Consider the following 14,861-nt stretch of genomic DNA (forward strand, 5'->3'; position numbering starts at 1 on the left):
TAGAGCAGAGAGACAGGACAAGAGTACATCGGAGGGGTGACAGTAAATCAAAGAAAGCCCTGTTTATTTGAGGAGGCAGGGAAACCGTACTGTATTATGCAGGGAAACAGCCAGAGAGACAGCTAGGAAGAAGACCTGTAGTGCCATGTTGCAAGGCTCTAGGTTATTATTTAAATAATAACGATGGTAATCATGATTTGGAGCCAAGGTCAATTCTCAGGTGCACTGAAGGCTGTCTGACACTGATCCGCACAATACTTCCTCCAGGGATTCAGGCTGGACTGGGGACGGGATCCCACTCCTGCTTTCTTTAATTTATCCTGCCATGCTGATTCTGAGACTGATTTATAGGCATGTATCTCAGCTTTATCATAGGTTGACCCAATGGGGCAAGCAAGGCCCAATTAAATACTTGTCATGTGGTTGAGAGTGAGTGGTCAGAGAGTGGTAAGAGAACTTTTCTCCAAGCCTGATGACCCAAGTTCCACTTTGTGATCCACACAGTAGGAGAATATGGACTTACAAAAATTGCCTTTTCATCTCCATATGTGAGCCTTGGCTTGGGAACACCATCATAATATGTGCATGAGCACAATAAATAAATAAGTTCAAACAATTAAAAAGTATTTGTTAAGTGAATAAATGACTGCTGATCTTGGCAGGAGCTGGCCACTAGGGGAGACACATCATAATGGCAAAGTGAATAGAAGCTGGGGTCTTTAAAAACACCAGAATTGCAGTGTGCTCTGATGAAAGATCCATGACCTAAGATCATTCTAAGGATCAGGGACCCTGGAAGTAGGCTCAGCAAACTGAATCTTCAAAGCACAGGAGAGTCTTGAGGATGAAGAAAGATCACACTCAGAGCTCTTGCTCTTGCCTGTCTCTCCTGTGACAGCTTGAATATGACATATTCACAAAAGGCCTCTGGCTACTCCTTGTACATCTTTCTGCCCAGAAGGAGGACAGGGTTCCTGGTATGCCAGAAGAGCTTAGGAATCCACACTGTGCCTTTCCAGGAGGCCACAAAGGGAACAGAAACAACAGAGGTGGCCGTGATGGCTCGTCTTAGCTGTCAACTTGGCTACATCTGGAATCCAAAAATGGAGGGCACACATGTGAGGGTTTTGTTTTGGTTTTGGTTTTGGTTTTGGTTTTGGTTTGGTTTGGTTTGGTTTGGTTTGGTTTGGTTTGGTTTGGTTTGGTTTGGTCTGGTTTGGTTTTGGCTTGGTTTGAACTAAGTAAAGTTACTTTTAGTCTGGTCATTTGAGGCAGGAAGTCACACTTATTTGATCTAGATCTTGAGGCAGGAAGATGGCGTTTTTAATTTATTCTTTTTTATTTTTAAATTTTTTCTTTATTTCTTTAATCACTTACAGGCAGATCCAGCCCCCTCCTCTTCTTCTCCCGGTTCCACCTTCACACATCCCCTCCCCAATTCCTCCATCTCCTTCTCAGAGAAGGGGAGGTTCCCAAGGGGTATCAACCCACCCTGGCATCTTAAGTCACAGCAGGACTAAGCATACCCTCTCCCACTGAGGCCTGAAAAGGCAGCCCAGCTAGGAGAAAGGAATCCATAGGCAGGCAACAGAGTCAGAGATCCTCCTGATCCCATTCTTGGGCGACCCACACATTGACTAAGCTGCACATCTGCTACATATATGTAGCAGGTCTAGGTCCAACCCATGCATGCTCTTTGGTGGGTGGTCCAGTCTCTGTGAGCCCTCCTGGGCCCAGGTTAGTTTACTCTGTAGGTCTTCTTGTAGTGTCCTTGACCCCTTTGTATTCCCTCTGTCTTTCCTCCCACTCTTTCATAAAACTCCCCAAGTTTATCCTATTGTTTGGCTGTGGGTTTCTGTATCTGTGTCCATCAGCTCCTGGATGAAGCCTCTCAGAAGACAGTTAGTTATACTAGGCTCCTGTCTACAAGCAGAGCAGAGTGTCATTAATAGTGACAGGGTTGGCTCTTTCCTGTGGTTCTCAAGGTGGACTACTCACTGGTTTGCCATTCCCTCAATCTCTACTCCGTCTTTATCCCTAGACTTCTTGTAAGCAGGACAAATTTGGGGTTGAAGGTTTTATGAGTGGGTTGGTGTCCTTCTCCCTCCACTGGAAGTCCCACCTGGCTACTGGAGGTGGAGACTTCAGGCTCCTTTACATCCCCAACCCCCCCCCCCAGTTAGGGTCATCCCCACAGACTCCTAGGAGCCTCCCCTGTCCCGGAGATAAGCCCCTACCGATTTCTTTCTCCCATCCTCCCCCTTACACCATGCAACCCTCCACTCTCCCACACCTGATCGCCACCCCCAATACCCTCCTCACCCCCTCTCCCACCTCCTTCCCTTCCTCCATTTACTTCAGATGTCTATTTTATTTCCTCTTCTGAGTGAGATTTAAGCATCATCCCAGGGGCCCTCCTCAGCTTCCTCTGTCTGTGGATTGTAGTATGGTTACCCTGTACTTATGGCTAATATCCACTTATAACTGAGTACACACCATGTGCCTCTTTCTTGGTCTGGGTTACCTCACTCAGGATGATCTTTTCTAGTTCTGTATGTTTGCCTACAAATTGCATGGTGTCTTTGTTTTTAATAAGCTGCGGAGTATTCCATTGTGTAAATGTAACACATTTTCTTTATTCATTCTTCGGTTGAGGGACATCTGGGTTATTTCCAGTTGCTGGCTATTAAAAATAAAGCTGCTATGAGGATAGTTGATCAAGTGTCCTTGTAGTATGGTGGAGCATATTTTGGGTATATACCCAGGAGTGGGATAGCTGGGTCTTGAGGTAGAACTATTCCCAATTTTCTTAGAGATCTCCAGATTGGTTTCCACAGTGGTTGTACAAGGGTCTGCATTTCCACCAGCAATGGAGGAGTGTCCCCCTACCTTGCTCCACATCCTTGCCACTATGTGTCTTTACTGGAGTTTTTTACCTTGGCCATTCTGACTGTTGTAAGATAGAATCTCAGAATCCTTTTGATTTGCATTTCCCTGACGATAAAGGAAGATATCTTTAATCTGGCCCACTCTTGCTGGAAGCCTATAATAGACATGAAAAAAAGATTTGGCTCTTTATCTACTTCCTCCTACCTTGCTAGGAAGTTCTTTCCTTCACTGGCATTAGAAACTATTTCTCCAGGATTTCAGAGTCTACTGAACACCAGATGAGACACCCAGCCTTGAAGACTGAGCAACATCTAGATTATTGAACTTTCCATTTGTGAAAGTTCATTGAGCCATTGCTCAATTACTAACCCCATAGCATACAAATTATTCTAATAAATCCCATATCCATGTATTTATGTAGAGAAATACACTCTGTGGGTCCTGCTACTCTCGAGAACCCTGATTAATACAGTGGCTCTGCCCTCCCTCCAGGCCCTTGGCTCCAATCGCTTCTCACTTATCAGTTTCCTACAATGAGAACTTGCTCCACCTACATCCTTTTGGTTTAAATTCCTGCCTGGGCAAGGCTCACAAGTTCTTCTTCTTCTTGTTTGTCAACGGTGGTCACCCTACCAGCACAGACTCAGGCCTGGGAGCTGATCATGCCCCTGAACCAACTGCACAGCTGGCTGAATGCTGTGCTCCTTGGGCTCCTGCTTCTCCTCCTCCATGTGCAGGGTGAGGCTCCCTAAACAGGCAATGGGCACTGACTGGAGCCAGAGCTGCTGAAATCCTGAATATCAGAGGCTGAGCTTGTGGGAGGAAGGGCATGGGGGTTAATGGAAATAATAGATCAGGGGTTCTCAACCTGTAGGTTCTGATCATAGAAAAACCCGTATAATCAATGGTTTTAGAAGCTGCTAACCACCGGTCTATTTGTATTACTACTTTCTAACTGTTATTTTTCTCTTCTGTGGTTCTCAGTTGTTGAGACTATCAGAAATATGCATTTTGCAATGGTCATTACAGTTTGAGGACTGGTGCAGTAGATAAAGGTATAGGAAGTGTGTGCCTACCAATTCCCCCCCCCCAAAAAAACCCCACAGATTTTGTGGGCTCACTAGTCCTAGAGGGTCAGAGACATCTAAAATCACTCTATACTGAGGAGACAGTTCAGTGTAAAGAGCTCTGGAGAGAGCAGTAAATGATTCAAGAAAAAGTGAGAAGGTATTTTTCTCTTCTTGGTATATGGCTATAACTGTATCTACTACTGACATTTGGATAAGAATGACAATAATCATGAATTCATGTGTCCAAATGGCTGTCTGACTTCTTTGGCCAGAGAAATGCTCTGATGCCCTTTCCTGGCCCTAGGGCATAGGGAAGCTCCCAACTCACACCCACAGGTGAACTGGGGATGGGAGGCCCTGGGTTCCCTTCTCTGTGTCCTGATAACAATGAGATGGGAATCTTCACAATCGGCTGGCAGCTGATTACAGAAAACTCCCCCTGATGGCCTCTCTTCACCCACAGGTAAGGACTCATCAAAGGCCAGCCCCATCAGAAACACACACACAGGCCAGGTCCAAGGCAGTGTTGTTCACGTGAAGAACACCAACACTGATGTTGACACCTTTCTGGGAATTCCCTTTGCCAAGCCACCTGTAGGACCACTGCGCTTTGCACCTCCTGAGAACCCTGAGCCATGGAGTGGTGTGAGAGATGCTACATCACAACCAGCCATGTACGTTCTGGGCCCAGAGAGTTTTAGGCACTGGGGTGAGAATGTGCTCCAGGCCCTGGTTCATGCTGAAGTGTTTCTCCATCTCGGCTACATGCAATTTTCTCTCCTTGTGGGGGAGTACCCCATGCGTTTTTCTAATGATGTGCTGAGGTTGAGTAGAGCAACTGTGCCAGGCTCCTAGGTCAGAACTCATAGAAAGTTAGATGCAGATGCTATTGAGAAGAAAAAAGATCAAATTGTTCACAGATCCAAATTAAGCCCAGTGTTCTCTACCACAGCAGGAGGCATCTCTGGGCATGAGGTAATATTGCCTATTAGGCAGCAAGGGCCCCTGAATCCAAGAGAATAAGTGTCAGGTGCCAGAGGAGTTCAGTACTGATGGATACATGCTAACCCCACCCTAGCAATCACTAGTACAACCAACAGGGCCAAGTGCCATTGATCAAAGAACAAGTATATGTAATCAGTTCTTTCTGGAGACAGTGTAGGCAGAAGAAATTCCCTGAAAAGTTTGTACATGGGATGAAGAACTACTCCCTACCCTTTGGGGTAGAATTGTCCATTGATTCCTCTAGTACCTGTGTGAGTACAACACTCCAATATGGCAAACTTGGTTTGTTTTCTGTTGCTGTGATAATAAAGTACCGACAGAAACAACTTAGAAGACAAAGCTACTATTACAGGCTCCAGATAACAATCCATCATTTGGGTGAAACAAAGTTAACGAAGCTGGTCACATCAGATCCATAACCAGAAACAGAGACTAGAAAATGCTTACGTGCCTGCTAATGCTTAGCTTATTCTATTTTTATACAGTTCAGTGAATGTTACTACAGACTGCCAATCATTTCCATAGAGACACCTCGAGGTCTCTCTCTCCAAGACTCAGAAAGAATAACATCCAGGCCCCACCCAAATGGAGTCTTCCCTAGAAATCTGGCTCCTCTACCCCAGCTTTAATGGAGCCTGTGGCCTTTACAATGGTTGGAATGGACTTAGGTGGCTGAGAGAAAAACAGTCCAGACTCACAATTGGTTTTGATCACCATACATCTCTTGGAATAACTGTCTGCTATTTCCATCAGGTGTCCGCAAAATTTTTTATTGACTTTGGAGAGCCTGAAGAAAATGAATCTGACCATGCTTCCCATCTTTATGTCTGAGGACTGCCTGTATCTCAACATCTATGCACCATCTCATGCCCATGAGGGCACTAACCTGCCTGTGAGTGTCAGGTCATAGTCAACTTGGGGAGAAAAAAAAATTTCAAGATGATTAGAAGGGACAAAGGCAACCTGAGCTCCACTGCAGAGTGGGCTTTTGCCTTATTTGGGACAAAGAAGGCATTATAAGCCACACTATGGCACTGAAACCTGGGCATGGTATACAGAGCACTGGAGCATTGAACTATCTAAATCTCCAGCTCTTTGACGAAACCAAGACTCATGCTACAACCTCAGCCTTGCAGAGCCACTTAGGTGCGCAAGACCTTAAAACTGAAGTCACCCAAATATCTATTTTTGGATTATCTCTTGTGACTATGTTAATGATCCTTTTCATTTTTAATCCAGAGAGATATCCATGGAGACACCCCTCTTTGTTCCACTTTGAAGGGTCTGGGTATTAATGACATTACTCGATACAGAGTGTCATTAATTCAAACGGAGACACATGGTGGGGATGGGGAGTAGAAATATACCAATGTGGCATCTAGAAGTGCCTGCTGTGGCCAAGGCCCCAAAGTCCTGAGGGTTTTTATGGGTTTCTGGAGCTTCACAGAGGCACAGCAATTGATATTGTAGTAAGCAGACAAATAGAGCTTGGACTAACTAGGAGCTTCCTGGCCTCTCTCTTGACTTCTCCAGGTGATAGTATGGATCCATGGTGGCGCACTGATTACAGGATCAGCTTCCATGTTTGATGGATCCACACTGGCAGCTACTGAGAATGTGGTGGTGGTCATTATCCAGTATCGCCTGGGTGTCCTGGGCTTTTTCAGGTGAAGCTAGGTCTGGGCTGGGCAACGACAGCTGAGCAGACCCTAGACATCCCTGTGATCCCTGTCCCTTCCATTTCTCAGCACTGAAGACCAGCACGCCAGAGGCAACTGGGGGTTTTTAGACCAAGTGGCCGCCCTACGCTGGGTCCAGCAGAATATTGTCTACTTTGGAGGCAACCTCTACATGGTCACCTGCCTGGCTGCAGGTGGTGCAAGTGTGTCTTTCCATGTTGTATCCCCCATGTCCCAAGGACTCTTCCATGGTGTCATCATGGAGAGTGGAGTAGTTCTGATGCCTGGTATAGTAGCCAACTCCTCTGAGGAGACTTACCAAGTGAGTGTCCCCAAGCATTTCAATCCTGTATCTATTGCCACAGCACTATCCTCCTGCTCAGTCCAGAAAACAAAGATATAGAGAAATGACATCTTTTCATTTATTTGTAAGGGCTCAAGGGTTAGAATCAATACCTCTCCTTATTCAGGATGAGTATGTTATGAGGACAGCAAAGTTGCCATTAGAAACTTCTATCTCTGACAAAAATACTCATACATGGGTTTGGAGCTGGTTCACTGGTTTTTTAAAATGCTTCTAATATAAGCCTGAGGACCTGTGTTCAAATCCCCAGATCCGATAAGACACTTGAGATGGCATAATTTACCTATAATCCCAATGTTCCTGTGGTCAGGTGGCGACAAAGACAAGAGAATCCCAGGATGCTGACAGACTGGCTCAATTAGTGTAGACAGAAAAAAAAAAAAAAAAACAAAGGGGGCAGTAAAGACCAAGACTTTGTCCTCTAACCTTCGTGTACAAACCTTGGCACACTTACTCCTTCCCTCATACATGAAACAGAGAAAGATGGTGGAGAAAGCAAAACTAGCCTGAACAGACAGAACAAGTATGCAGGTACAAAGGGTACTTCCTGCTGGCTGTCTTCTTTCAGCAATAGGGTAATGGGAACAATTTATACAACTTATTCCAATCCACACAGCACACAGTATAGTGTGAGAATTAGATGCAATACAATCAGACTGGAATTGAAAACTCTTGCCCCTGCTCATTCCCTTTACAGACAGTGGCCAACTTATCTGGATGTGACGCCATGAACTCAGAGGGCCTGGTGCGCTGTCTGAGAGGCAAGAGTGAAGCAGAGATTCTGGACATTAACAAGGTGGGAGAATTTTGTGTCTTGGAGTTTCTGGGAGATCCTGGTCTACACGATGTGGGATTCTGAACAAATACCTCATCTTTACGATGCTGCCTTCTTTCAGTTCTGTGTATAAAATGAACACCAAGATAGCTTAATCAAAGTGTAGACTCTCCTCCAGAGTGAGCAGATCACCCCGAAACTAAAGAGAAAATGAGAAAGTGGTGGAATAACTCAGTGGACCTCGGGATATTTATTTTATTAACCTTCAGCACTGATGTTTAATGCCCCTCAGGATTTCAAAAATGTCACTGCTGTGGTGGATGGAGTGTTCCTACCTAAGGATCCCAAAGAGTTGTTGTCCTCTGTGGATTTTCACCCTGTCCCCAGCATCATCGGTGTCAACAATGATGAGTTTGGTTGGGTTCTCCCCATGGTGAGTTTTACTTACAATCATTTAGGAGCCTGGAGACGTATATGCTGAGCAGTAGGAACTCAATACAGTTTTAAGTCAAGTCTACCAGATCCCATGCTTAAGAGTGTCTTCTGCCTCCCAGATCACAGGTGCTGCTCAGACAATAAAGAAAATAACCGGAGAGAACCTGTGCTAAAGAATACAGCAGCACAAATAGTGAGACACCTCCAGTCATATCTAAATAGAGGGGTCCCACACACTTCTTTTTAGATAGCATCTGTATTAAGAAAGGTCAGTATATATGCGTGATTCTGTATGGATCCCCTCAAAACTTGACCAGTTTTGCCTTTACCCATTGTTATCCCCGGGGCCATTCCCCAAATATCAAGGCTGTCACCTACCTAACCTAGAATATGCCTCACCTCATCCTTCCTGATCTCCCTATTGTAGATGCTGCCTCCTGAGTGCAGTGACCTGCTGGTGGAAGAGTACATGGGGGACACTGAGGACCCCCAGACCCTCCAAATGCAGTTCAGAGAGATGATGGGAGATTTTCTGTTTGTGATCCCTGCGCTCCAAGTAGCACATATTCAGTGTGAGTACATGTGTGACAGGTCTTACAAAAGCATCTCGGAGATGTGGGTCACAGGTGGGCGCTGTGGAGCAGTGTGGTGTCCAGGGCTCTTTATATCTAGTTTAAAATTGTGATATGTAAATACAGTGGAGAAAGTGGGTTGCTGATACTCTGTTGACTGAACAAAACCACTCAGCTGGGAAGGCCTTTGGCACTGTTTAGCCAAGGGCTTTTCCATAGCTAGCACTCCAACCTATAGCTCCTTCTCCCATTTAACTTTTGTAATTCCAGGTTATTATATCAAGGTATCTGTCACCAAATATGTATCAGAAAACCTTCAGGTGAGGGGAACCTAGTCATTATTTGTCTCCACCTGCAGGTTCCCGTGCCCCTGTCTATTTCTATGAGTTCCAACATCCATCCAGCTTCCTGAAGTTTATCAGGCCACACTATGTGAAGGCTGACCATGGAGAGGAGGTTCCTTTTGTCTTTGGATCCTTCTACTGGGGCATGAAAGGTGAGTCTTCTTTTTTTTTTTCCTTGAAATAAATGAGGTCACAGATGACTCCTTAGCAGTGAGTTCATTTGAGAAATCCTATAGCTCAAAAAATACATGTATCCAGTTTAGAAGCTGGACCCTTCCCAGTATGGCTGGTAATGGAAGAAATGATACCACATAGTGGCAGAAATTCAATTAGAGGCTTGCATGGATCTTGGATACTCTATATAGTGAAGACGAGAGATAGCAAAGCCAATAGTTGGAGTCAGACAACAGCTGGGGTGGTGAGTGTGAAGAATGAGTTAGCAGTTATATAAGGTGGCACATCCTTGGATCTTTGTCTTCCTTATGACTCCAGCTGACTTCACTAAGGAAGAGATGCTGCTGAACAAAAGGATGATGAAGTACTGGGCCAACTTTGCAAGACAAGGGTAAGAACACACCTCTCTCAACCTTATACATGTGAGGCCCTATCTAGGACTCCCTTTTGGATGGCCACCTTCTAGCATGCGTGGATCTTCCATTGCATGATAGAGTCTTCTCTACCCGATAGCACATTTATACAGATACTTTGTAAGCATCAGATACTGGTCATTTCACAGTGATTTAGCTGGTGGGATACAGTGCTATGGTACTCTTCTTTAGATCTTGCTCTTAGAGGGAGACATAAAATAGGTCAGGTAGTCTTTCCCAAAAGAAGGAGAAACTAGTGAATATACTTGTATCTATATTATCAGGACACCTGTTCCATCAGCCCCCTTAAGCACTGGCCTAATTGTTCCACTGCCTTGACCCAAACCATGGGATCAGGTTTTATACCAGAATGAGTTCAACCTCCTTTTCTGGGTGTCATATCCACAGGAACCCCAATAGTGAGGAACCTATTGGCGCATACCCTATTGGCGCATGTTGGACCATGAGGAACAGTACCTACAGCTTGACATCCATCCCGCTGTGGGCCGAGCCCTGAAGACTGGAAGGCTGAAGTTCTGGATGAAGATTCTGCCCAAGAAGGGGTCTCAGAACATGCAAAAAGAACTTTAGTGCCCTGTGTGAAGAATGTTGTGTGGGATTGCTGCTGATGGAGTCTGCTTTAGATTTCCAAAACATACTGAGGAGCCTGGGTTGATTCCAACATTCACATAGCCTCTGCCCTTGTCTGTTCTTCTACATTTATCACAAATCCTCTGCATGTGACTCTTTATCCTGCTGGATCATTTTTTTAGACCCACTCCTATAATAGTGTGAATTTGTGAGCCTTAAAATGCCCCGTGTCCTTCACACTCCACTGGAACTAGGACTATTTCTTCCTTCTTTCCTCACCTCATCTCTCATCTTCACCATCCTCTTTTCTATGACCAAAACCCTCTTTAAATAAAGCAGAAGCTTTGGAGAACTTTGATATGGTTTTTCCAAAGAATGCATATCACATGGTTGGGCCATGTCAAAATCACATGCCCTCTCTCATCAACTTTATACTTTTGAAGACCGTGAATTCCAAGATTTAGATACCAGTTGGTTTACTGGATGTGCTCTTTGACCCAAAGATGTTACATTGTATTTTCATTGATTATATGGGATAATTAATAGTTCCCATGACCCAGGCTTCCAATGAGCCTCATTGGAGCTTAATGTTCAATACAGAAATATGATTCATAGGCATTAACACAGCACATGGAGGTTTCCAAGTTAGTCACTGGATTTGAAAACATCTGAAAGTGTCTCTGTCTACTGTGTTTGTAAATTAAATTTCACCGACAATTTATTTTAAGATTAACTGTCCATTCTTCAATAGCAATTTCTTTTTTCCCCTTCAATGATGAATTCTTTTTTTCCCCTTCCCATAATCCAACCTCATTCATCTATATCTGTCCTAAAGTAGTTAGTGCCATAATTTTATGAGAAGTAGTTTTAAGTATCTATTATCTCCTTAAGTGTAGGACAGTGTGTGTGTGTGTGTGTGTGTGTGTGTGTGTGTGTGTGTGTCCATCCAGATGAACTAGGTTGGAACTTTATATCTACTAAGGTTTTTCCCTACTTCCAAGGGTTCTGTGTACATGATAAGGCCCATATTTGCATGATCACAACACATCTGTGAAGATGTTACTAGGGGTGAGTCCTAGTAGCAAGGTGGGGAGTCAAAGGTCCATACATGTACAATAGAAGTTGTTGCCCCTGTGTGCAGCAGCACTTGTTCATGTATATGACTGTCCTTCCACAGTTCTGATGCAACCTCCTGGCCCCTATGATAACCCTCTTTGCCTTGAATGTCTATAGACATGCCTTTCATTCTTACCTCAAGGGAAGGGCTCTTCTTTGCCCAGCTATTGAGCCAAGGCTAAAGGGTGTTTACAATTCTCTTCTGTCCTCTGGTGTTCAGAGAGTAGAATGCAAGAATCATCGCTGTGATGATAATGGTCTGTGCTTGGTCTTCAACAAAGTAGATGAAAGGAGATTTTGACAACCTAGGAAAACTGTAATCCAGGGGAGGCAAGTTGGTACCAGGTAGGGATCTGAGGGAATATCAAGGTCTAGAGAATGAAGGAAACATTTTTATGACAAAAGAAAAATGCTTTGGGAGAACCCAGGGGCAAAATGAATACAATTAGCAATCTCTGTAAAATGGCATAAAGTATAAGTGAGGGTTTGGGGACAATAATAAGGTAAGAATGAAAATGAAACCACAGGAGATGAACTAGTTGTAGTGCCAAGGAGGTCTCAGGGGCAGATGTGCCCCTCCATATGTGGACAGGCTCTGTTTCAGGGGACAGGCATCTCTCTGCTGGACATTTCTGGGCCTTCTGATACCACGCCCCACTCCCAGGACACACCCAACAGACACATATTCACAGATTTTCTAAGCATGCAAATATGAATTCCATAACATTTTCTATCTCTGGTAATAAGCACAAACTTTAACAGACAGGAAGAACAAATACAGACACACACACACACATTGGTATAATGTTCTTGTGGAATGTATACAATTTACCCTTGTTCATTCAAATGCCGATTTCTCTACCCCACTATCTGGTTTCAATGTGGACATTGCATTGTGATGCTTATTCTAAGCATCACCTGTCTCAAGTTTGTGTAAACATACCACCATTTGTTCTTTATGTTGTCAATTAAACATTTAGCTGAGCAATTGAGAGAATAGGATGAGACATTCTGGTCTGGAGGGGAGGAGAAAGAAGCAATGGGAGAGTTGGAGAAGAGAGATTAGGAAGAGAGGACTTGGAACACGAGAAGAGATGAACTGGACCTAAGATATGACTAAAAGCAAGTATAATGTGGGAAATCTGAATGAGAGAAAACTATGAGGACTTGGAGGTTTAGGATGGAGTAATTATTGCCCAGCATTGTGCTCTAGGTAAACTAAATACATCCTAGTCTCTGTGTAGTGATTTGGGTATACAACTGGTTTAGGAATAATCACTGTTTAGCTAAAAGATAAATCAATAACAAATATTAATATTCAACAACACAAATATATCTGGGCCCAGGGGTCTCTTCTGAGACTGTTTCTCCAACCAAGGACCATGAATGGGTATAACCTAGAACCCCTGCCCAGATATAGCCCATTGTAGCTCAGTATCCAAGTGGGTTCCCTAGTTAGGGGAACAGGGACTTTCTCAGACATGAACTCAAAGGCTGGCTCTTTGACACCCCCCCAAGGGAGGAGCAGCCTTGCTAGGCCACAGAAAAGGACATTGTAGCCAGCCTTGAAGAGTCCCTATACACTAGGATCAGATGGAAGGGGAGAGGACCTCCCCATCAGTGGACTTAGAGAGCGGCAGGAAGGAGATGAGAGAGGGTGGGCTTGGGAGGGAAAGAGAGAGGGGGCTACAGCTGGGATACAAAGTAAATAAACTGTAATTAATATAAAAATAATAAAAAATTAATTTTAAAAAAGAGAAATGCTCTGGCCTCATCCTAAGCCATGTTGTCACAAAGTTTGGGTACGGATCTCATTTCAAACCCTCGTTTGAGGAAATAAAAACATTTACAGTAAAAAAAAATATTCAACAACACACACACATATACACACACTTTATACACTCTTTCATTTTTGAGGGACTAATGAATATGTCCAGACCCACTTCTCATTTAAAAAAAAAAAAATGTGCCACTCACTACTTGGAAAAGACATAGATGAATGAGTTGATTGTTTCGAACGCAAATCATTCGTATTGTGTAAGTTGCATCATATGTTGAAACCCAGTCTATAATGTAGTGAAAGTAAGAGTTGGGCTGTTAGGAGATTATCATATCATGAACACCATTGTTTATCCCTTTTATGTCTTGAGAATTCAAGGTAAAAGCTTTACTCCAGAAAGCTAGCCTTGTACACAACAAATCTACTAGCATCTTCACCCTGAACTTCTTTGCTTCCAAAACTGAACACATTTCATTTCTTTATAAGCTACCTAGTCTATGACATTGTGGCAGTCCAGCCCTGGGGGGAGGACAAGGCCTGAAGCAGGGTGCATGCAAGAGCTGTGATGGATGAATGGGTTGTGCATGGGGATCAGGGGAGTTTTGCAAACTGACTGACTGGCAGTCAAAGTGCTTCTTTATTTATACAGAATGTAGTAAGTAGGGATAGATGTGTGTTGTTCCAAAACATAGAGCATATCATTTCTGTCCCCAGACTTGGGCTTTAACTTCCTCTTGGTCATAAGTTTAGTCATCATGAATAAAGCACGACAGCAAATCCTACCTGTGTGCGCCACCCAGGCCACAGAAGAAGACAATGCAGCCACTAGGATCAGAGGGAAGGGGAGGAGGACCTCCCTTTTCAGTGCACTGGGAGAGGGACACGGGTGGGGAAGAGGGAGGGTGGACTGGGAGGGGAGGATGGAGGGAGGTACAGGGGGGATACAAAGTGAATAAACTGTAATTAATAAAAATAATTAAAAAAACACAACAGAACAACGTTATGTTTTACAATCATTTTTCCTCATCAACCCTACAACCAAACTTTTAAATCTTATAGTTTCAAGGGCATATTTTGCCAAAGCATGACAGTTTGTTCTCAGGCTGGTAACTCTTGCAGTTTCAAGGACACTAGACAGAAAGAAAATCTCCGAGCTGGTCTGGGCAGAGTGTCATGTCTCAAGCAGTGTATCATCAACTTTAATAGTCAGAGTGTATCATTCTTCATTTGGTACGTCCTGGGTTTTGGAGGGGGGCCTGGAACTTGGTTTCCAGATGGAGAACAGGGGTTCCATTTTTCTCAGGAGGGGCCACAGTGCTTTAGGGCTAATCCTCACTCTATGCTGGGATGTGGAAAAGTTTTCCATGAAGTGTTACAACTTAGCTTTTCAGAATGCGATTGCTGGTGGCAGTGGAAACTTGAGCATTCCAAAGCCTATGGTAATGGCAAAGTGTTACAGCTCTTGGTTAAGCTGCTATACTAAGCCTGGCAGAGGTTCGGCAAAAGCCCATCCGTGCCTGGTCAGATTGCAGCTGAGACACAGGCCTGGTGAGGCCTAAGCTCAGTGGGCTGGAGGACGGGTCTGGCGAGAAGAAGACTAGGCACTGGTGGGCACTCTGCCAGGTCAACACCAATCTAGGGACGTGGGGCAGGC

General features: G+C 44.2%; 1 protein-coding gene across 1 annotated transcript; it reads left to right on the forward strand.

Moving 5' to 3' along the window:
* The first annotated feature begins 3,551 nt into the window (after window positions 1–3,551).
* LOC129686864 (acylcarnitine hydrolase-like) lies at window positions 3,552–10,311 on the forward strand. The gene is given in 14 exon segments (XM_055620985.1): window positions 3,552–3,627; window positions 4,423–4,633; window positions 5,718–5,856; window positions 6,498–6,631; window positions 6,713–6,965; window positions 7,705–7,803; window positions 8,075–8,215; window positions 8,337–8,382; window positions 8,385–8,410; window positions 8,645–8,789; window positions 9,148–9,285; window positions 9,626–9,698; window positions 10,129–10,147; window positions 10,150–10,311. Coding segments are annotated over 14 exon segments (1,662 nt in total).
* Window positions 10,312–14,861: the final 4,550 nt, after the last annotated feature.

The sequence above is a fragment of the Psammomys obesus genome, unplaced genomic scaffold (assembly GCF_907164565.1).
Source record: "Psammomys obesus unplaced genomic scaffold, mPsaObe1.curated_primary_1811, whole genome shotgun sequence".
In the NCBI taxonomy this organism is placed as follows: Eukaryota; Metazoa; Chordata; class Mammalia; order Rodentia; family Muridae; genus Psammomys; species Psammomys obesus.